The 24311-nt window shown below is 39.8% G+C and overlaps 1 protein-coding gene across 12 annotated transcripts in view; it reads left to right on the top strand.

The window, feature by feature from the left end:
• Positions 1 to 24311, top strand: part of CERS3 (ceramide synthase 3) — a 50808-nt gene extending 26497 nt beyond the window's left edge. For 11 of the 12 annotated variants that reach the window (XM_030014099.2, XM_041123405.1, XM_030014095.2 and 8 more), the window contains 5 exons: positions 615 to 707; positions 913 to 1041; positions 2760 to 2866; positions 4256 to 4412; positions 20604 to 24311. In XM_030014099.2, coding sequence (XP_029869959.1) covers positions 615 to 707; positions 913 to 1041; positions 2760 to 2866; positions 4256 to 4412; positions 20604 to 20735 — 618 coding nt within the window. In that variant the 3' untranslated portion in view covers positions 20736 to 24311. Of the gene's footprint in view, positions 1 to 614; positions 708 to 912; positions 1042 to 2759; positions 2867 to 4255; positions 4413 to 4664; positions 4800 to 20603 lie in introns of all 12 variants that reach the window. The other variant, XR_005932354.1, reaches the window with a different exon arrangement.

Below are 24311 nucleotides of genomic sequence, written 5' to 3'. Positions count from 1 at the left end.
CTATTTTTATAAATCTGTGGCCCATCACACTGCTTTTATTCCTGTCCTAGTCAGGGGCCAAGAATAAAAAGAATCCTGCCTCCCAGCTGAGTTTTCCCAGCTTCTCGTACTCCTGGGACCTGATAACCAAGCCTACTTCCTGCCACCTGGGAAGCGTATTGAACCAAGGGAGCAGCCAAGCTCAGCATCTAGCCCTAAGCAGATGCATAGGATTTTAGCATAAATAGCTGATGCTTTAGTCATGGGATGTGTGAATGTTTAAAATGTTAATTGTTCACCAAAATGGAGGGCTTCGTTTATTTGCAGTTGTTTGTAATTAAATGCAGAAGCGGTCTGCGTGTAGTTCTCCGACAAAAACATAGAAAAAAGCATGCTAAAATTCAGAGGTGGGGGAGGAACTGCAGAAACTGAGAGTTTGGTCTGAGTAAAGGTTAAAATATTTGGCTTCCAGAACATCCTTCTTAATGAAGCCCAGAACAGGGATTTAGTTTAGTTTAATTTTTTAAGCAAGACTCAGCAGAGGACCAAAAGTGAGGAAAGGAAAAAAGAAGTAATTTCACTTGGCATTCACTTTTTGCTGTTCTCCGAGTTAACTGTAGTTTTCTTCGTTACAGACTCTGCTGCCATCCCAATATTGGTACTACATGGCTGAGATTAGTTTTTACTGGTCTCTCTTATTTACACTTGGGATTGACAACAAAAGGAAGGCAAGTGGTCGTCATATTTGTTTGTAGTTAGAACCTCCGTTTCTGCGAGGGAGGGGGAAAAGTTTTCTAAGGAAAAGCACTGTCCTGATAACTGGATTTGGTGCAGCCACATGAGGGCAGCATCAGTCTATCCCTGGCACACCTGCATGCATCCGTGCTCTCCTGTATTTGCTTGGTTCTACCTTTTTTCTTCTCTCCTTCACAGGATTTTCTGGCTCATGTCGTTCATCACTTGGCAGCCATTGGGTTGATGAGCGGCTCTTGGTGTGGCAATTACGTGCGTCTTGGAACACTGGTGATGTTTGTGCATGATACTGCAGATTTCTGGCTCGAGGTAACCTTGCCCTCCATCTTTTTTTTTGGGGGGGGGGGGCGGAAACGGGGTGTTGGTTGGCAGAGGTTTTTTTTGGTTGTTGCCCAGGTTATGTTCAGTGACATTTTTGCCACAAGTTTCATACAATCCCTTCCTATCCCCACAGAGACACGGCTTCACAGAGTCATAAATTGTAAGATTAAAAAGAGCTTCTAGATAACTTAAGGTGATACTTTGTTACAGAATCAATCATGAGAAAAGAGCAGAAGAGAAGTTCTTCAGTACAGAACAGGGACTGGAAATACAGCTGCCTCCCTGGATTATTCTTGTTTCACTGTTAAAATTAGACCAAGTTGGCTAGCCTGTGAACAGCTTGTCATGATACCAATTCTCAAGCAAATTTAGCAGCCAAAATTTTGGCTACTTCTCCAGACTGGCTTAATTTTGTCAGCATTCACACCCCTGTGTTGACCTAAGGAGTACACCCACATTATACACTTCTGGCTGGAGACATTCAAGCTGTCCCTAACAAGATATCACAGGTATCTACCGGCAGAAGAAAAGTTTCTTCCCCTGGACTGAAGAGGAAGTCCCTTCCCTGAACTAAGTATCAATGTTTAGAAATGTTTAAGATTAAGAAGTGTCCTATTCTGCACACAGCACTGTGGTCATAGAGACTTGCTGCTGGGTTTCTTGGAAGACAAATGTACACTGTGTGTCCTTCAGTGGCGTTATCCTGGTTTTATAACACCAAGACTGAGAGCATAGTTTCATCACCTCTTTTGGTGGCAGTGCCAGTGTAAGTAGCCCTTGTAGGCTGTTGTCTGTCACTGTTCATTTCTGCTCCTGACACTTTAACCGTTGTATTGGAACAACTAATTGTGGGGTCATGCAGTTGGGATTGGTCCAGATTAAACGCATACATACAGGTTTTTGCTGGGTTACTTCTAATCCTGAACTGCTTTGTGGTCCAATTAACTGTGTGGCCTTATAAACAGTTGAACTGACAACTGGTAGGATAGCACTTGGATGGAAACTGAAGTTGGGTACGAGAATAACTTAATTCAGCCCTGCCACTCAGAAGTTCATCAAACTGCTGTTTAAAACTTAGGCTTGGCACCTGAAGCTTTGTTCACACTTGAGAACAGCTGTTTCATTCAACAGTGCCCAGGGTGACTCCTAAACGAAGCGTGGAGAGTTGTACAGTTCAGCTAGGGGAGGAGAAGTAATTATAATCTTTATTAGTGGGATCAAGACCAACTCCAGCTCTCAAAAAGGAGAAAACAGAAGCTGAATTAGGCAGAGAAGGGTCAGTAACATGCAGGCACCAGAATGCCTGTGTATAAGGGGTCACTGCTGTTCCTGAGCATGCAGATGTGGCCAGCAGCTTCTCTTTGATTTCAACCCGTTCTGAATCTGGTACAGGAATGAGGGATTACCTCTGTTTTCAAAAGCATTTTGTGTTTTCATGACACTTTTATATTCTGATTGGAGAGCTGTTCTTTAGCTGTTCTTTGATACAAAGTCCTTTCCTTTAAGATGAAAGGAGAAATATAAACAAAGAATCTGTTTTGATGCTGCTTTATTAGGTATCAGTAAAACGATTGCTTTACATGTCAAACAGGGAGGAAATTTTCTTCCTGCTTAGGTGGAAGATGAGTCCTTGTTTATGGAAAAGCAGAAAGGAACTTATTTCAGAGAATATTGGTAATATGTCTGATGGTTTTTATTCAATGCAGGCAGCCAAAATGTTTAATTATGCTCGCTGGGAGAAAACCTGCAATATGCTCTTTATCATCTTTTCTATCGCATTCTTCATCACAAGAATCATCCTGTTCCCCTTCTGGTAAGCAATATTTAATGTAGTCACAGGCTTTTATTTCATTCCCGTTTCCACTGAGAGGTTGGTATTGGTTGTGATGGGAAAAGGAAAGAAATGGATTGTACTTTAAAGAGCAGAAGCAGAACTTTCATTATAGTTGGCTACTGAAGGCCAGCGAGAAGAGTTGACAAAAACTGTCATTTTCTTTAAAGATTTAAGTAAAAATAGTTTTAAAATGAGCCTCTTGAAAATATGCTAACCTAAATAAAGGTTTTTATGTATTATTTAACTTATTTTCATAAGTTGTAGTTAAATGCTATGAGGTCCTGCATTTTCAAGGGGATTGAACTACTTAACTAGGAGAAATCATTTCCCCTTTCATTCCATCCCTCCTGCTGTAGCTGCAAAGTTAGAGTACAGTGTAATTCCTATACGATCGTAGTTAATTTTTTGTAGAGTCACCTTTCTGCTACCTAGTTCTTTGGTAATGCCTCACCGTGAGGGCCATTCAGAAAAGTTAAGGTGAACCAATTAATTTATGAAGTCAATGCAAATAAATCATAACTTGCTAAATACTCGCATGACTTTGGAGTGCTATGATTTAATCTCCTTTGGAGTATCCACACGGGTGCTTAGTGTGCTTAATGCTTAACACGTTTAGCTTTTAAAAAGCGTTTAATGTGTTTCACATTCACATTTCGTTGACTTGCTCTAGTTTGCCTTCATACCCCTCCCTGCATGTGGACAAACCCTGAGAGACTCAAGCTGGTTAAATTAATAGTTCTGAACATTGATCAACACAAGGTTTTAATTTCCTGTAATATTTTCTTTCAGAAATGCTGATGTCTTTTACTTTATTGTTATTTTTTTATTAACTATACAAGTGATCTCCAATCATTTTACTTCACTGAGTTTCAAGTTCTTGAGTTTGGAAGCAAAACATGATGAGATTAAAGAGACTCAAAAAGCCTCAAATAATATAGAAATTGTGAATTCTAAAGATGGATGAAATGTGTTAGTTAACAAAAAGTCCTTTTGCAAAGCCCGTAGGATTTTCCGTGGAGTGTGGATTTCAGATTAGAAATAATTTGCATTTTAAAAAATGGCATAAACAAGCTCTGAGTTGCATAGTATCTACATCACACAGAGCTCAAGATTTTAAAAAATGGGATTTTTTCCTAACCTTATTTAGAATACTTTCATGCAAGACTCAAATTTCTCATCCTCTGAAGTCTATATTTCAATAGAGATGCATAATCTAGTTAAGACAGGGCTTGCTGATTAATGTCATCTTTGCAGAGCTTTTTAATATTTTGTGGAAATAATTAATTAGTTTGGAACGTGAAATCAGAAATAGTTGTAAATAGCATAAAGAAGAAATCTTGTACCATAACAGTGTCCTTTATTTTTTAGGATACTTCGTGCCACATTGTATCAGCCTACGTACTACTCCACGACTCCTGTCATAGCATACTTTTTATTCAATGGACAGCTATTGATTCTTCAAGGCTTGCATTTATATTGGGGTTACTTAATTTTCAAGATTTTGAGAAGGTTCATTTTCTTAAAGGTAAGCAATTTTGCTTCTGCAGAAAGATATGTGAAGTATCAAACAGATGCTAATACCTCCAATATATTTACTCAGAATTTCTTACTGTTTTCCTGAACTTTCATGTCAGCATTTTTTATAGGGATCTACAAAGTACAGAAATGTTCAAATGTGCTTTCTACCTCTCGTTGTCACACCTAAGGTCATAGATCAGAATATCAGAACTTCACCTAGAACCCTTTTTTGTCTGTGTCTGATGTTTTGCTCTGACAGTAAATGAGAAATGAGCTCTCCCCAAAACTGAAGCCCTAAGATGGTGCAGAACTCTTTAGAAATTCCTGTGTTCCGAGTGAAAGCAATCTTTTCTCACTGGACTTTGTAGGAACATTGCAAAAAAGGAGAGGAGAGGTGAGTGATGAGATCTTTCAATACTGCAGAAAACTTGTAGTCAAAGTTCTTCAGGTTTGTGTAAATCTGAGGTCAGCCTAACCTGAACACTAGTTTTGGATTAAGAAAACCATGTGAAGCTGATCTGGTATGGTATTATGACATGGTGAAATACTGTCATATTCGACTGGAGTAGAAAAACAGTGCAAGTCTGGTGCTGCCATAATCTGCTTTTACCTTGTAGAGAAAACTCATGTGGGAAAAAGCTATAAAGAAAACTTTGCTGCCATTTAGGTCTTGTTTGATTGCCTGACGTAGTAACATTTTCACAAAGTCTCTTGTCATGAAGTATGCTGCATGATGCCATGGAGATAAAACATTCAGCAAAAAGCATTTCGAAGAGGACTTTGGAGAATGTCTCTTAAGACTTGGCGTAAGCATTGACAGGTATATTTTGCTGGTTAAGGTGAAATTAAAGTGCTATTGAAAAAGAGTATTTCTTTTAAGGGTCAAGGTGCAAAAACTTAATTGAGCTGACTCTGTCCTTTTATCTGAGGCAGTTAATGCTGTGATCCTTTCTACCTGTATTTAATTGTTGTTTGACTGATAACAGAAACCATCCTATAATTATTGGATTCCTTCAGATCTTATGCAAATAGACAGCTGTATGTCATAGGAAGACCCAATGTTTTTCCTAGAAGAAAACTGCAGTTACAAACTCAACCCTTGTTAGATGGCAAACAGCTGTACATAAGAGACAAATCTGTGGAAGAAATGGCTTGCGTTGTTCTGCTTCGAAAACATGCTTCTATGTTCCCTTAAACACTGAAAAGCTTATATTTCTTGCATGCCACTTACCTCTGTTAGATTAATTACAAAATTTTTTCTGGCCTGGCTTATTGAGTGTTGAAGTGTTTTACTTCTTGTTTTCTTTTTTGAATTTGGCTGGTCTCTGCTGTTCTGACACAACTCCTCTGGTGAAATCAAGAGGGACATCCCTCTGCCTTGCAGCTGAGGAAGAGAAAGGCTTTGGCATAGTTCTCCATCCGCATTGGTTGAGGTTATGAGAGTACAATGCAAGCAGGTCTTCAGATACAGTGGTGAAGAGGACATTGCTAGGCCAGCTATATAAGGCCATTCTGTCTTGCCTGCTTATATGCCTTTGTAAGTGGCAGAAATGTTTTATTCTGAGATTAGAGCTTTTTTTGTATTAGTCATTGCTAAAAAATGGGAGAGCATCAAGCCTGCATCCCTACCATGGATTTTTTGATTCCTTATACAGCTCTCCGAGAAGACGGTTTCCAAATAACATTTTTACAGTGGTAGCAGCAGCAGCAGCCCTAGCCCTTTTCAGTCTGTATGACTTCAGCTGGCTTGCATGTGCAGCCTGTTTTCCATAGCAGTGGCAAACTTGGCTGTGAAAGCAGCCAGTGCCTCCAAAGCTGTAAAGGCAACGTTGAAAAGAATGGTGTTTGCAAGGCAGCATTTTTATACCAACATATTTGTTATAGGCATACTCCACACAAAGAGCTGTTGCTATTTTAGTGAAATACCAGTAAACCATCATCCTTGTATTAGAAGGGTTTTGTTTCTTTGCCCAAGACTTTTAAGTCTTCATTCAGAAAACAGGCAATTTTTGACATTTTTCTTGAAGCAACAGTTAGCTACTTCAGATGGAAAAATGAAGTCATGATGTAACTGGGAATAGGGACTGATGTTGTTGTTTAACTGTAGGAAGCTCTGAGCATAGCAAGGGTGTAAGGAATTTTTTCAGTGCCTTCTGTGCCTTGAGCCACCCTGGGTTGTTGGGTCACCAGTGAAAACCACTATAATGCAGCAGTTAACAGCTCCTAGCATCTGTCCAGGTGCAGGTATCTCCCCTGATTGTATCCTTCTGGACCATGTCATCGCACTGTCTAAAAGTCAATGGGCTTGAATGTATTTATTCTCAGTGGGAAGTGCTGTTGTCCCTTGTCAAAGGACAGGTTAAAGGACTTGTCTGGGTCAGACGTGAAAGGTGGGACTCAGTGGGGAATGTAAACAGGAGGGCCCAAGTCTCCAGGATGTCATGTACCCACTGAGTCCCCTTTGCTCTTATTCAAAGGGTCACACAGAGCTGTGTCACATCTTGTTTAGAGCTGTGTATCTCGATTCAATACTCTTATCTTCAGACTGTGGCAGAAGGCTTTGTTCAAGGCAGGAGTTAATACAGAAGTTACATCGAGTACTGCAGCCTCGTTTGTTGGTAGCTTCTTCTGTGCTTTACTCTTGCCCCTCAGGAAGAGATGGCTTTTGTCTGAGACTGGCTGGTCAGAAGCTCTTCATCTCAGATGTCACCTCACCTCTGCACTAATAAAGGGGACAGTTATCCTCAGTCCCCTGGGATAACTGCTCAGCCGACTGACTTGCTTCAGCAAAAAAGAACTTGGACTAAAAATCTTGCAATTTCCTTCCTTCCAAATACTGCAGCCAGAGATTAATAAAAGTGAGGAAAAAGGAAAGAAGGGAGGAGATGATTTTGCTCTGTCCCTCTGTGTCCTATTTTCTCAGGCATGGGAGTCCCTGGCACTGCAGCTGGTAGCACGGAGCAGTGCTGGTCTCCAGGCTCACAGGACTTGTGCCATCTTTCCCCTGGCCCAGACCTCCAGAAATGCCCTGTCAAGGGGAGTTCTGCATCGACAAGCTAAGCTGTACCCAGCTACTTTGCACTAAGAAGCTTTTTTTTTTTTCTATGGGTGAAAACTTGAGGGGACGGGAGTATTACATTTTTCAAATCAAAGATTGCTCTTACTTCTGGAAAATACAAAAATGCCCAAAAAGGAACCCAAATGTCCTTTCTCATGAGACCTTTTGTGACCCTGTATATGAGTAAGGCATATGCATGTAAGAAAAGCCCTTCAAGGTCAGACCTGTAGCCATGTATCTTAGATCAGCTCTGCTGTGAGAGGAAGAAGGACATTCTTCAGTGTAATTTCTTTTCAAGTTAGGTCAGGCAATTGCAACGTTAGCTGCTGGCTGCCATCTTGATGTCCAAGGCCTTTTGTTGCTAGGAAACTCCGTGTGTTTCTGTAATATTGTTCAATTACATGGTTAAATTACCCACTTGTATCAAGTTTCAAGCGCCACTGAAACATGTCTAGTCATCATGTCTGCACATATGAGAATATTTTAGGAAAATTGAAAAAACATATAGAGAAGTATGTACATATGCACTGATTTAAAATATCTCGCCAGGAAAATCCCATGGAGATTAAACATTTTATTTCCAAGGTCAGAAAAAGGGAGCGAATGACAGCAGCTTATAGCCACATTATTATGGCAAATTAAGATGTAAAATATATGTTAAAACCATTACACACTGAGTTAAGGTTTTGAGACTACATTGCTTTAAACCTTGAAAAATATGTGTAAGTTGTAGGAAATGGGCATGATGTCCACATGACTCAGATACTTCAGGGCTGATGCAAAGTCCATCAATGGCAGAGGGTAATGGCAGGTTTTTAGCGGACTGTAATGTGACTAGGAATATGTTTTCTTTCTCTTTTAATTGTTTTGTCATCGTCAGACTGCCTTCAACTAAGGCAAAGAGCTTCTTACTAGTGGTCACTATTATTTAAGAGTCATCAGCTGCAGTTTTATTTGATTCACCGTGGTTCTTTTCTCTTTCTGAAGCAAAAAAGACCCTGCAACGCTATAAAGCAGGCTTTTGGACTTGTCACTCTTTAAAAAAATTAGCCAGTGCCACCCATGTATCTTCAATGTTCCTTTGGTATTTTGTACTCAGCAGGCAGGCTTTTTAAAGAATTTGGTTGGGCGTATCCTTGTCCATGGTTTGTTCATTCCTTATTTGGCCCAAATTCTCAAGGGAACAGTGAGAGTTACTGTTCAAAGAATGACTAATGACAGAGTAGGGGTAGCTGAAAACAGTAAGAAAATACTATTTTGGGGTTGAAATGAGAGCTGTGAAATACTTGTTATGATACTTCCGTTTCCAGCAATCGTTCTCCTACTTTAGCATTTTGTTCTGTTAGAGGATTGCTCTTGTACTGAGAAATCTCTGCCAGTTTGAGTTAACTTTCTTTCCTTCATTCTTTCTCATATACTGATAGTGGGATGCCATTAGAGTCCTTGCCATGAAAAGTGGTTAGCCATATAAAGACTCCTTAAATCAGTTACTCCCTTTTCTGTATCAAAAGAAGATACACTATTAAAACTGTATCCCTGAAAGTGTGCCCGTGGACTAGAATACTTGATACGTTTCAGTATTAATGTGTAGGCAAGGCCTGAAAGTCCTTTGGAACACAGACATAATATGCTCTTTTAAAATATGCCCTCACTACTTATATTGAGGAATAATGATTCTTTACACCTGCAGAGGTGCTGGCCTATGTTACTTCCTATCTTTCTTGTTGTGAATTTATCTCTTTAGAGACTTGCTATAACCCTTTGTGTAAGTTTTTAAATTAAGTTATACAGTTCCCAGAGGCCATACTACCTGCTCCTGACAGATGCCTTTAGCTGAGTTTAGTCTGCGGCTATTCAGACTTGCCTCAGCTTCTGCAGACCTTTCCTTCCCTGGGATCCTTTTATTATTTTTCCTCTCACTTTTTTGTGCTTGATCCGGTTGCATCAAACAGAACTTTTATTTTTAGTAATTCTTTTGAATCTTATATTTATTTTATAACCACATGGGTCCTGGGAGTATGGAATTTCAGTGCTGAACTTGGGTGAGAATTTTCCTGTTCATGAAACACAGGCCCACAGCACATTGTTTAAAGCAATGGGGTTTTTTTGGTTTGCAGGTCCTTAAACACTTCTCCATGGAAGTAAATACTTCTGTATGACAAATTTAAGCTCCTAGCACTTGCTTTGCTTTCCTTAGTTACAATCAGATCTACATCCTTCAGAATTAGACCATGGATCCACAGTGGTTAAAATCTACTGTTTTACCTTTATTAAACGAGAGTCACTCTTCAGCCTCTGTTCACCCAGGAGCGCTGTGGCTGCGAACACTTAGCTGTTCTGACAGCTGAGGCAGCACTGACTTTCTCAGTGAACTGTGCAATAACTTGAGATATTTAATCCTAAACAGAAATCTTATTTTTAAAACTAGAGAGGAAAAAAGCTCTATGTAACATGAAAGTAGAATGGCCTTTAAAGAGATTACATTTTAAATGTCTTTTGTGGCAAATGGAATTGCATCCAGTGTTCACGTGCTTGAGCTGTGTGCTGTTCAGTGTGCGCTAGACACACCATAGGTGAGCTGAGTCTGTTCCCAGCTAATAAACTCTGACTTTTGAGCTGCGAAGGGTCATCACATGACCCTGATCATGCACAACAGTGCTACGCTTCCATACACCGTGCAATTACTGGGATGTGAAAATGAAGCATGAAATGAAATGTATATTCAGTTTTGGCATGCACAGCATTTTATTGGACTCCTAAAAAGTCAGACTTTTAGCTGATTTTTTTTTCTTCTTTCTGAAGCAGTAAAAAAAAAATCTATTTTCAGGACATTTATAATCAGAAAATGAAATTTAATGAGAATTAACACATTCAGTGAGAAGTCATTCATTTCAGAAAAATGTCATCCTACAGGAGTTAAACAGAGGACAGGGTTTGGTTTCCTAAACTAGCGGCACATTAAGTTTTGTTTTCTTTTACTTACGTGTTTTGTTAAGCCCGTACTGCACCAAAGGCTATCAGGATGCTGATAAATTGGACCGAGAGGTGTGCTTGCCTTAATTGCAAGTAGTCATTTTAAAAGCAGTTATATATTTTAGAGGATAATGATAATCTCATTAGTTACAATTTCATGACTCTGTGGGACAGGGAAATTGTGGAAAAGCTTTTGCTGGAGATTTTGTGGTTACTTTCTAGGCTGGGAAGGGCCAGCACATGCTGACGTACCGCTTTGGAGTTTGAGTTCTCTGAGTGAAGGTTTAGCATGAACACAAGACAGATTGAACTACATTAGTGGGGGTTGCCTTTTCCCCATTTTAAAGGAAAATGGGCTATGGAGAAGTTGAATTTGTTGGTTCTCAACAGATAAATATTTATAGCGGATTTTCTCATGAGGATAGCTTATTAGGGGAGCAAAATAGGACAAATGAAAGTTTTCCCTCTTAGAGATGAAACCCAGTCTATCTGGGAACCTTCCCAGTTGATTCAAATTATTGCCTTTGGGACATGAGCTTTATAATAGCCTGAAGATGGGAGCTAGCCAGCCAGGTCAGCAGCATGAAGGCTCATGCCCTAGTAAAGGGAAATTATTTCCTGTTATGACTTCCTTTCATCTGCATATTTCCCATTCTGCTATGGCAATCTAGTTAAACCCAAAGCCTGGCTACATGTCTCACTTTATGCTGCCAAATTCATCTGAGGGAGGAGGGGTGGGAGGCAGGCAGAAGAAAGCATAAGAGAGTACGAGGTTTGCTGGCTGGTATTTACAATGAGAGGCAAAAAGGAGAAAGCTGCTGTATGCATGTTGGGGAGCTCTGGAGTCGTACCCTTACTGGGGATCTGAAGTCAAGGCTGACCTTGGTAATGTATATTGTCAAAGTGTGTAGCCCAGCAGAGTCTGTGAAAGAGGAAAAGCCACCAGTTCTTCTCCACTGCACAAATGTTACGTGCCAATCCAAGAGCGCTGTCTGGTCTCCTTTGCCTCAACCAGTTCATTTTCCTGGCACTGTGAGTTAAAAGGCAGATTGCTATTTAAATCTTTACTTTTTACGTCAGATTATGAAAGGGGTCAGCAGCTGAGCAATGACTTGCAGGCAGGTATGCTATACTATATGCTCAAATATACTTCTCAGATTTCAAAACAGCAACAATGTTCTTTGCTGGAATTTTGATACTTTTAAAAATTTTTTTCTTTAAAATAAACTCTGTTTAGAATGCCCATAATTCCACAACACCTTTCACATGAATATTATATAAAAATCAGGTAAAGCTTAGAAAACTTAAGTTAAGGACTGTTATGACCATTGCGGAGGAATGAACTAATGAGAAACTGAAGAAAATAATTTCTGAGCATTTGATTGGAATAGATGGGCTTGTGAAGGTATGCTGGGGTGGGAGCATGAGGACGAAGTACCCTTCCACAGCCCTGTTATGCACACAGAAGACTATGCAAGAGCAGACTCAGTCCTCCGGCCGTAGTCCAACAAATTGGGTGTGTGGATGCTCCCTTTGCCTCTCTTACATTGGCTGTGCCATAAACAGGGCTGTGCAGGTCTCTTATGTGCCGCAGTAAAAGTCTACTGTTTCCAGAGTTGCTGAGTTTGACTTCAGTAGGAGCTGCAGATGACCGCTGTCCCTAAGAATAGAAAATCAAAACTATATGTAATTCTGAAAGCAAAGCTTCCTGCCCTGGCTGGTTCAGCAGAAGTCTGCAGTGTTGATACAGGGCCAGGTTCTCAGCTGGTATAAATGAGCATGGCTCGACTTGAAGTCAATGGGATTGTGTTAGTTTTCACCAGCAATGGATCTGGCCAAGCAAGCACCGCCGCCCCTCTCTCTGCCTGTATGTCTGGCACAAGAAAACTCGGCTTTTAGTACATTCCTGATCTAAATGACTCTTTTTATGTGAAAGTTCCTAATTCAGATAAAAGACAAATGTTGGTAAAGTTTTTTGCTTTAAAATTAATTAATTTACCTTGCTGTTCACAAAAGGGCATTTGCTGACAGTTTTTCTGGCTTCCCTTGTTAACTGCTCATATCTTTTAATCTTCTAGCAGGTTATTTATGAAATGTTCCATTTGTTGCTAGTTTTATATAAATGCACCTATATAAAAACTATATATATATATAAAATAGTGTGCATATGTATTTATTTTTTCAATTGCCAACAATAAATTCACAGAGCAAACTCTAGGCCTTCTACAGAACTTTTGATGCCTTCACTTACTATTTTTAATACATGCTGCTGAGGTTTGAATTGTGACTTTGTTATGAGGTGAGTAATTCTCATGCTTGAGAGGGGTTCACAGTACTGCAATCTGCTGAATCGATTAAAAAAAAAAAAGCTTGAAATAAAGCTAGTTAATGATAAATTAATATCAATTGAGAAAGGAAATTGTCCTATCTTGTATTTAAAGAAAATATGTTTCCCTTGGAAGACCTAGGAGTGCTCCATAATCCTTATTACTTGCAAAGAAGGGAGGAAATCTTAAAAGGAGCAGTCTCTCCTCCGTAACACAATTCTAATAACTTTTGACCAGGCACAGCACACTGCAGAGTTCATATCATCAGAAAGCAAACAAACCAACCTGATCAGCCTATCAGTCTAATCAGGCAGGGACGGGTGTAAAGCATGAGAGGGTAGGATTTGTCTTGTGTAACTTAAGCTGTGCCTAGCTCAAGTTCAAGGATCCCTCTGTAACCAGTAGAGGAAGTGTGGTGTCTCCAGTGAGCAATTCACTGTGTCCAGTGTTGTCACCCCAGCAGTGGTGGGGCAGGTCACCCTCTGGGGAGACCTGTGTCTCTTTCTGTTGGTTATAGAGCTATCCCAGAAAAATCTCTGAGTAGATACCTGACTTTTAGAATGCTGAACTTCAGTGAAGTAAATCCCCAACGAAGTGACTTAAGCACACGAGTCTCGGGGACTTCTAACGCTGTTTAAGATACTTTGTTCTTTAGGTACTACTTAAAGTATTCTATACCCAGCCTCGATATCAGGGTATTTAGAAATACTGTATTGAAATTATTTTAGGTATTGTCTTTTCATTTGACGGTCACATCACATTACTTGTTAGGTATGTGACTTGAAAATTGAATTGATAATGTTTAAGTATGGAGATAGCCTTTAGATACATCACAAAAGGAATGGAATGCCTCCTAACAATGAAAATAGAGAAATGAGCACCTTAATGGACACATTAGAAGTGCCTATCACTTACATGGTTGTATACTTTGTGGTTTCAGGTTAGTTTAATAGTGCTATAAGGCTTCCGTAAGAATATTCTTTAGCAGCTGTGTTGTTTCAAAACATTCATCTTAAGTGTGGTATCATACCTCACTGAGAAAAGTGCGAGTGTCTGATCAGCTGTTTTGTAGCTAAAAAAGCATTTATAAGGAATAAAAGTGCATGTTCTGATAAAAGTTCATACCACTGAACTCCTTGGCTTAATGCAAGTTCTGTCCTAGGGTAAAAAAAAGTTCACTATAGAGAACAGCATCAAATGCCTATTATATTGTTCTTTGTTTCTTTGCCAACTGTGGATTTAAAATTGGAATAATTCAAAAAGCAGTGGGACATTATGACTCACTCCGTACCTCCTGGGCTTTTGACATTATCATAAAGCCACATACACTTGAGTGCAAGGTTTAGTTAGTGGATTTCAATAACAGAGCTAGCAGACTTTATTGAAACCACAGAGTACCTGATTAACTGTAAACAATGATTTATTTCTTCTGAACAGTCAGGGTATTATAGCTCCAGTTACAGGTGTGTTATGCTGAGTGACAACACAAGTGATTTTTTTTTTTGAGGTTAAATTTATTCCTTCAATGAAAATCAGGGACATGTTCTAACAGTAACATCTAGTTTTATGAGACTATTCTTTTCAATATTTGTGGAATTAGTCTAACTTTTCTTTTAATTTGTTTTTCACACATCTTTGAGTTCCCTCTGAAAACTCCCAGTGGAAAGCTTGAGGAATGGGTATTACATAGAAGAGAGAAATTAAATAAGAGGAGTTTTGGCCACAAGATGTCCAATACAATTAATCTAGAAAGTCTGCATCTTCATTTAAAAACTGCAGAAAGCAGAGTCCAACAGCGCATCTTCCATGGAAGATCAGCATTTTTATGTTGCCTAGTGTGTATAGGCTGAAAAAGGGAATATATTTTCCAATAAAATCTTCCAGGCTGGAAATATAGAACAGTTTGCTTGAAACCAAATGTATATTGCTTAGTCTCCACAGGAAAGTAAAGACGTATTAAGTCATATGTCAGCTGAGTTGAATTATTGATGTTGAATTAAACATGTTGAACTCAGAGATTCATCAACTTTATAGTATTATTTGTTAGAAAAGTACCCCCTTCTATCTATTTGGGCTGACTTTTTATTATCTCTCTTGTTTATTATCTCTTTTATTTGAGTCAGTGGTTGCTGACCTGACTAATAGCTTTCATCTTTGTACTGCAAGCTGTTTCCATATGTGCAGGTGCTGTGGAATTTATTGTCTTTACATTGAAAAATCAAGATCTAGTCAATATGTTTGTAGATATTTAAATGAAAATTTTCTTAAGGTAGAATTAAGGTATAAGATTTAGGACATTCTGATTTTAATGTAAGATACGTTTAAGAGTCAGGAAATTCCAATGGAAGATTAAGAATAAATGTTTGAAAATCCAAAAATCTAAATTTCACCAAATCAGAAAACACATAATTGGAATTCCAGAATCAGCTGTGAATTGCTTTTATATATCTGTACCTGGTAGAAGAAATCCAGTTAACTGCGCAGATGTAAATTATGCTTAACCTAAAAGATTAATTGGTTTTAGTCTTGTCCAGGCAGGGGCAAAATTGAAATCTCCTTGCGCTGCTGAGAAACCTTGAGTCAGTGTTGATCCCACCAGATGAGTTAGGGTTGGTACGCCTCCCATCCCCGACACGGACACAGTTATACCGGTGAGAAGGAGCTTGAACTGATATGGATTGATCTTGCTACTTTTGCCTGTGGTAAGGCACAGCAAGCCTGTATCCTCCTCTCTTTCATTCAGCTGGTTAGCTGAAAAAGCAAACCAACGAACATCCCACCACCACTGTACTCCCAAACTCACACCGTGAAGTTGTGAAGTAGGCACTGCACTATTGCCCTCGTAATGCCAAGTGAAGTTATTGCATGCCTCTTAAAAAGTATGTGCCTTTGTCAGGGAGAAGCTGGATTGGAAGCTGATTCATGATAAAAATGTTGTAGCAACTGAACTTCACTGCAGAAACATCTTCTGCTCAGATATCTCTCAGCCAGATTCTTTTTCTTTTTCTCCGTGATGCCTCAGTGGCTATTTCTGTTTCGGAGCATGTCATTATAGTAATAGCTTACATTCTGATATCTCAACAATCTGCAGTAAGTCACACTGACGTGATGATGCGTTTGCTAGCAAGTGCCCTTCCCTTTCTGAGAAAGCAGAAGGCGTGTTCCTGAGGCTTCCTCACTGTTCATAGGATCAGTCCACATTGCTACAACATATTTTTGCCTCTTTTTTTTTTTTTTTTTTTTTAATACTGCTTGGCACTGTCTTTCCCTCTGCTTTTACACTTTCCGCTTTAACTACTGCATAGCAGACATGAAGCCATGGCTGCATTGCAACCTCAACACGTGCATGGACAAAGATGCCACGTGCCCAGTGGAGGGGAGCAGGAGAGAAGGGTGATGTCCGCCCAGTCCCACTTCTCCTCCAGTGAGCTTCAGATGGTATCACCAGCGCATAGGAACAGGAGACCCACACTTCCATCTGTCTTCCAGCACAGCCGTGTCCTTCTCCCAATGCTCTCATCAGCTGTAGCAGAAAGAGTGCAGAGCCAAGAGCTTGTCAAGAGGGAAGTGATTTCTGAGTGCTTTACTGAGAGACAGACTTGCACAATTAGGAGTAAATTCTCTGTTAGATGGAGATTTGACCAGTGTTTTTCTGCTTACAAGATGCTGGGAAGTGGCCTATGAAGTTTGCTTATCTCTTAATTTCAAGGAGTCTTTTTCCTTGGTGAAGTCTCTGGGAAGGTCCTTTACTGTTCGTATAATAAGATGTGGTGCTAATGACTTGAATGATACACATTCTAACAGCAGTGAAATGCAAGAAGCCAAAACTACCTTAACAAATACGGTTCATTTAACTAAAAGAGGCAGACTGAGCAGCAGGTGGAAGGGTTAAACAAAAGGAAAAAAGATTATAAAAGTTTGTGGCTTTGGCTTCACTACAAATGGCTCTCTTGCAGACTTTATAGCATTAGTGTTGCTTCTCATAAACCTTGAAACCATTCATCCATTTAGAAAGATTAAATTGGTTAGTCATCCAGAACATAAAATATACACATCTATTTTGTCTGTTACCCTAAACCATCTGAAGTATAATAAATGCAGTTGATGTCATTAAACTGAAGCATTGAGTATTAATGATGGCCTCAGTTGCGGTATTTACAGTTTGCCAGCTCTTGTGTTTCTGATAGTATATTCATCTGTTGTTGCTCAGGGACAGTAAGAGCAGAGTCTTTGAGTTGGAAAACACAACTATAATACATGATGTGAGGCGATCAGAGAAAACATCTTGGTGTTAAAGCAAGGAAAATCCTAGAAATGTTACATTTTTTGTTATTCTTAGAAGGTCAAAGTTAAGAGATACAAACTTCACTTACAATATCTTATTTATAATGGTCTGTTAAATAGTTTGCAAAGACAGGTTTGTTTGGTTTTTCTAGTTACAGATGAAGCTATTGCTATTTAAAGTTCTGTTCTGTCACTTAAACAAGTTAGACAAAAAATGGCCAGACTCTTCTGACACAAGAATTTGTAGAGGCACTTGGACAGGAAGCAGGTTCATGATTAAAAATACAATAAAAATTTAGGTTTGATTTAGCAGCATTTTTCTTGATTACTACTTCTGAAATCCTAACATTATTCTTTCCCAGAATTAAGCAAATTTGCAGTGGTTGCTTCAGAATACAAAGAAATTTAAGTCCTGCTGCTTTGAAATATGTAAGACATAAATGCAGGGATTTCCAGTGTGCTGGAAAAAACATTTCCATGTTTTTTAATTACTACATAGAGTTCCTTTAATCAGAGCATCCAGCTTGACAGCATTAAAACTGGGAAGCAAATCCTATCCGAGTTTCCAGTTCCATGCTGGCAATGCCAGCTCATTCCTATAAGAAACAGGAATCGGTCACGTATAGGCTATCATTCAAAGCAAAGCAGATTGCCAGCTATTCTTAAGCACATGCTTGAGGACCAGCAACTTCTGTGGACTGTAATGAGCTACTCAAAATGAAATACGCACCCATGAATTTTACTGACTGAAGTCTATTCACAATAAGCACAAAAGCACTCCCCCGCCGTCACTCCCCATATTTGCAACCTCAGCCAGAGACTGCTCAGGAAGATGAGAGTACTTCCAGTGAGTCTGGCAGATTCTGCATCAGAGACAGTACTTAGGCTTAGTTTGCATTTTTTTTTTCTGAAACATTTCTGGTAGCAAAAAAGTAACAAGCCCCCCCCCCCCAATATTTGTCTTTTACTGCAAATACAAATTGCAAAACTACCAGGAGCGAGAGAGGTGATCTGAAAGAGGCTGAACCTCATAAATTGTTTGTGTGGGAAAGGCTGTCTTTCTTTTTCTCTAACTGATGGCATGCCAAGTTTGTTTTACAGTATTTACAGTAAGATTTGTTTGTTTTGATACCCTTTGTATGGTGTTAGGGAAAAGGCAAAAGAAAATCTCCAGGAAGTTTATTAGTTTCTGATGAGACAAAGTTTAGGCTTTAATTTTCTTTCTAGTCCTATACATTTTACTAGAAGTGTAATATATAAAGGGATATGAGATTGCAATTGGATGAGTTATTACTGAGCTGTCATTTATTTACTCTGTATGAATTTGGTGCGTAAGCAAGACATCAGACCAGCAGGCTAAGAAAGTGAAATTGTTAGTTCATTCTGAGAGAAGATACAGGATGGACAGGAACAACACTGGTTTCTCCTTTCTGCATCTCATCTCTGACCTTGGCACATCACTGCAGGAGCAGGAAAAAAGTGCAGTCTCTGCCCGTTTAGTTGAGGTCCAGACAGGTGACAAGGAGAACAAATTTATCCATGATGGAGCAGTCCCTGGTGTGACTGTATAGGCAGCAGATTGTTTGAGCAAGGGCTAAGATGCCTGCCAGCTCCAGCACACAGCTCTGGAGACAACTTACTCTGTTATGAAGAGAAGCCTCAGGTCTCCCTCTGCAGACAGTCCTGCAGGCGAAACACCCCTGCATTACAAAAAGACACCATGACACCTGCAGTCCTCAATACTTGAACATTGACACCACTGATGATCTGGCTGTTAAATTTTGGGAATTCCCATTAACAAACTGGATACCCTCGTGCTAATGGGTAAATTGTCAGCCACAGAGTGAGGGCCCAGATTTTGATCCTCAGCTATGGGGAAACTCCTGGTTTTAAGTGAGAGGTGGTCTATTAAATCATGAGATGCTAGAGAGGGAATGACTATTGCCCATCTCTTCCAACACAAGAACTAGAGGGTATGAGGTGTTATCAGGTCTACCAGGCACCTTCCAAGTAACTGGAAGAGAAAACCGGTGGTGGCTGCTAATCACACAGCAACCTGCTGGAGGTGGAAAAAGTTTCTTAGGTGCCTGCTTTGATCTCATTTCCGTACTCAGTCACCACTTAGGTAGAAGGAAGTGTTTACTTGATTTACAACGTGTTTAACTGGACCATCCTACCCCGAGTCTGCAGAGCAGGTCATCAGTTGGTATGGAAAATCCTTCCTGGGAGGCAGGTGCTGCTCTTTTAAGCTTGTTGCCCTGAAAGGGAAATAGAGGTGTTTGGTTTTAATGCCAAAGCCTTAATTCTTTGAACCAGACTTCTGAACACATTGTAGGGTCTTGAGTTATGGTAGGAGTTGAGAAATAAGAGACTAATGGTATATTTTATGTGCCATGACAAATAGGACAGAATTGTCTTACCTCTCCCTAACCTTTGCTGTGGAATAATGGGTAGACACAAGGTCTTTTGTCTGCAGTGGAAACATTCATTAGTAAGTGCCATGTTTGACTGTCTGGGGATCAAGCATAATTACCAAATGTTAGAAGCTGTTCCTATAGAGCTGGGAAGGGATTTTCATAAGAGCAGACTGTCTCACTGACCCCTCCTTGCTAATGGAGCAGCCATCCCCTCCTTCCTGGCAATTCCCTTAGCAGGATGATATACCCAGGATGTATATGATAGCCATATAGACACAGCCTCCCCTTTGCAAATGTGGAGGTGATGTATATACTATCAAGCAGGGAAGAATATTTTAGTGTCAGTAAGTCTCTTTAAGGAAAGTTAATACCAGGAGATGCTGGCACAACTATTCACTGTTTAGTTTACACCTGTCAGAAGCAGGCAGCCTCTCAACTCCTATGTTTGGGCAAGTGTATTCATCATATTTAGCTTTTATACAATATTCTTTTCATCTTCTCTGCACTTCACAATTGTTAATTAATCCCACAGTACCCAGGGATTACTAGTAACACTTTACAAGGGAAAGCGGAAACAAGCAAGAAGAGGTCAAATGACTGGGCCAAGGTTATGGAAGAAATTTTGTCTAAAGAACATTAGGTTCTGCAAGAGTGAAGTGTTGTTAACTGGTCTGTCCTTGGATGTCAGCCTTTGTTTTGGGAGGGAGGGGGTGTTTCTGGGGGGCAGTTTTGATACTGTCTAGTGTATTTAAAGCTCCCCTTTCATTTGGTCTCTTTAGCACTTTTTTTTTTTTTTTTTTTTTGCTGAGGCAAATGGAAGAGAGAGGAGTTTTTGTCTTCAGAGCATGACAGGGAACTTCCAAGAAGGGAGAATGTCTCATGTTCTCGAACTTTTATACACCATCTTTTCATTTAGCAGGTTACAAATGGGGGCACCTGACTAATGAAATTAATTGGCTATTTTTTCAAAGTCATTGCAAAGATCCAGATACCCAGTTCACTTTAAAATAAAAGACTTGCTTGTCTCGCATCCATAGGCCTTTTAGAAAGGTCTGCACTGTTTATAGCAATCCAGTAACTTATCTGACAGTAAGTAGTGCAAGTATAGAGTATGCTCACAGTGCTTTCTTCTCCCCTAGGACTTGAAAGATGACAGGAGCGATGAAGAGGAGGAAGATTCTGTTACAGATAATGAAGAGGAACCTGCAAAGAATGGCAACAAGAATGGCTGTGGGTCAAGCAAACATCTCCTAAACAGCAGTCACCACTAGCCCCCTCCTGCCTCACCTCCTGCAGGGATTTCCGCTGTTTTTAACCCAACCTACAGGATAGAATTTAAGTCAAAAGGCTTATGAGAGACTGTGATTGATTTATTGTTGGCTACTGGACCTGGAAAAAAGCCCAGTTTAGAGGGGAGAGGGAAAAATTGCATAACATGACAAAATGTGTTAATGACCCACTTTCTGAATCATTGCTAAGTGTTTGGAAAGATGTTTGGATGCACTGACTGACTGTGTTCAATAAGGTCAAAGCTCAAGAGCATCAGATCATTTAGTGTCCCATTGATTCTAACATTGTTTTTCAATCTGATATAAGATATATTTCACCGAGCAGTTTAATTCACAGATGTTTTGTGGTAGGTAGAATGTGAACTCCATCAGGAACCAAAATTACTCAGTGTGGGAAAAATTTGACAGTGGTGTAGAGTGACTAGCATTTTAGTCTTTACTTTTCAGTTTAAAACCTCATCGAAATGGCTATTTTTTGTGAGTTAGATTTCATTTCCTGGAGGCCAGTGGAAGCTAACATGGAAGAATTCAAATTACTTGCCTGTGAAGAGCTGGCTTTGCTGCAGAAATACAGTCTTTCTCCAAAATATGCTGTATGATAGATAGCTCAAATATTGTGTTCTAAGGTTTACCTGTCAAGGAAGTCACTGTAAAAACTCAGCCCCGATACTCCATTGAGCTCCAGGTTTCACAGATGTCTTTCATCTCAGTCATTTTGGCCCAGTGTTAAAAGAGAAGTTGCAGTGGGGAGGGAAGATAGTGAATGAAAATTGGGTCTTCTCACAGGTTCTGTTGCAGTTCTTATTTGTCTTCAAAACTGCTGAACAGTCCCTGCTCCTGACACATCTACAGCCCAGAAGATTAAAAATAAATCTCATCCATTCCCTTCTTGTGAGCTTGTCTCACACAGCAGCATTGGATGACTGTCTTCTCAGGAGTGAGTCTGCTAAATTCTGGTTTGTGGTTCCTGTGTGTTCACTGCATGTATCTGGGCACTGGGGGAGCACGGGGCTAGCAAGGAATGTCACATTGTCAGCATGGTATATTCACTGGATATCAGGACCTGTATTTCCATCTCTGCTCTTTTTGAAAATTGGGAATCACATCGGCTAGAGCCAAACTTGGGTGTATGTATGTGACTTAGGCCACATACGTTGTTTATGCTGTAAGAAGTGGAGAAACAGTGGATGTTTTATCAGCTCCTCTTACCAAAAGTGCCTCTATCCTAAGTTTGCACTTTTGTTCTAACACTAGTGCAGTGTGCAGCAGCGCTTTTAGTCCCGGGGCTTTCCAAGGAGAGCCTGGGACTTTTAAACAGGGTGGTACCAGTCTCATTTCCAGATGCATTAGCTCACAAGGTTGTAAATGATTTGTGTCATAAGTTTCAGAGGTGAGAGGCTCTCCATGTGATTCTACAGTAGCTGAGATCATCTGGTGAACTAAATCCAGTAGCTTGATAGAGACCAGGGGGACCACTGCTAAAACAGCCTCAGTGCAGAGCTTTTGGTTCGGAAGGGCTCTTTTCCCCTTAAGGCTGCTCAGGCAGGAACTTGGTGACCTACGGGAAGCACTATGTGACTGGCTTGTTTTCTCAAGGTTTCCGTGGCAAAGGGGGATGTAATTCAGTGACTGAAGTATTTGAAAGAATGGGAAATGTTTGGGATCTCAGATATGAAGAAAGAAGTGTTTTCTGTGCAGTTACAAGAAACTGTAAGAGTACTTTGTTACAGAGGCTGGTAGTATGAAAATTTCTATATATGGTCTGTTGAACTAGGCTGTATTTAATTTTTTACTTATATTTTGGACCATGTAATACCCCAAATGTTTACGGTTTTACCACAAAGAGAATTACACTAAGAAAGGAGTATGGCCTACAGCTTCTGAGAAGGATGAGAAACGTACAGTGGCAGGATAGGACTCCTGAACCTGTGGTTGTAGTTCAGTAGTGCTGCTCGGGCTGAGCAGGCAGAATTCCCTCGGTAGTTGTTGTATAGCAGTGTGCTTCCTTACGTAGCTGTGGAGAATACCTTAAATACTGCAGCGTGGATTTATTGGAAGTGTAAGTACTTATTACATCATCTAAAGCAACTGGTGAGTTTGGCAGAGTCACCATTGCCTATCAGGGCCTGTTTATTGCCTACATGAAAAGAACTGGCCTTTCCTACCAAATTGTAGAAACCCAACATCTTGGAGGCTTTATGCTCCCTTTGAGAGCAATGGAGATAACGATGCTTTCTTCAAGACATAACAGGGGTTTGGGAGATGGCCAGGGTATTGTCATTTAATTTTGGTGCCAGAAATCTTTCCTGCTATGACTAGGAAAGGAATTCAGGAAAGGAAACACGAAGAATGATGTTGTCACAGGAGTGAGCCTCTGAACAGCTACTGAGTTTTAAACTGGAATTTATAGTCCTGTTGAGGCCAAATCTTGCCCTTCCTACTCGGACAAGTCTCCCACTGAAGCCAATTAAATCTTACTGGAGTTTTGCCTGGGAAAAATTTTGGATTGCAGTTATCCAATCTAATTACAAGACCTGTTGTTTCAAATTGATGTGAAACTAGGGTCTTAAAGGAAGAGTAAAAGGTAGATAAATACATTCAAACATAAAACGTTGAGGCAAATTTTGGGCAAGTAGAGAAGAATATGGAAGAGAATAACATCCTGAAGATGAAGATTAAGTCTAAGCACAGTAAACAACCAAATAACTACATCACATTACAGTTAGGGGTATGGAAGGAAGGCAGGCCGTGGAAGGCCCTTCCAGGGCGTTACTGTCATGGCCAACCAAAGTGATGAGACCTAAAAATTCTGAACATAAACACTAGGTACTGGGGATAAATATCCACAGCACAGAAAGAAGTGGGAACAGACTGTCACAGTGGGACTGGACTCATGTTCTGTGTTAACATTGGATTTGTCATTCCTGAAGTTACATGTGTTTGATTTTCCACTTTTTACTGATAGAAACTCAGAAACAAGAAGCTGAGGCCATAGGGAACACAATCGTGCTAAAGAAATTAATGTCACGGTGCTTCAAGATTTCCAGTCTATTCAATGCCCTTAAAGTTTTTAAACCTTATTGTGAAAAGAGTCTCAAAATGCAAGTGCAGAACAACTGTAGGTAATGTATATGAGCACAGATGATAGACCCTAATACATTGCTTTTATCATTTCACAAAATGGGTCCTGGTTTAATGATTTGACACTCTGTGTCTGGCTTTGCTATGTCACTTTGAACATGCCAAAATATTTATGATAGAATTATAGACTGAAAATGAAATCTTAGTCCATTAGACTCAGGGGAAACTCTTCTGTTCCATTTAATTTCTCTGAATTTTGTTCAGGTATCCCTGTCCGTGTATATGCTGCCTCTGTTCTTGTTTACTACATAGACTTAACAGTCTATTCTGGATTTGATTTACAGATTTCCTTTACTCCACAGAACTAATTTTGTCAATTTGTATTATTCAGTATAATTATCTTTTTTTGTTCTTAATGCCACTGAATTTGTCTGATCAGTTATGCTACACACTATAAATAAATATTTTTAAAAAACA

Source organism: Aquila chrysaetos, chromosome 5 (genome assembly GCF_900496995.4).
Source record: "Aquila chrysaetos chrysaetos chromosome 5, bAquChr1.4, whole genome shotgun sequence".
Classification (NCBI taxonomy): domain Eukaryota; kingdom Metazoa; phylum Chordata; class Aves; order Accipitriformes; family Accipitridae; genus Aquila; species Aquila chrysaetos.
Note: the sequence above shows the minus strand (reverse complement) of the source record. Positions and strands in the feature narration are given on the sequence as shown.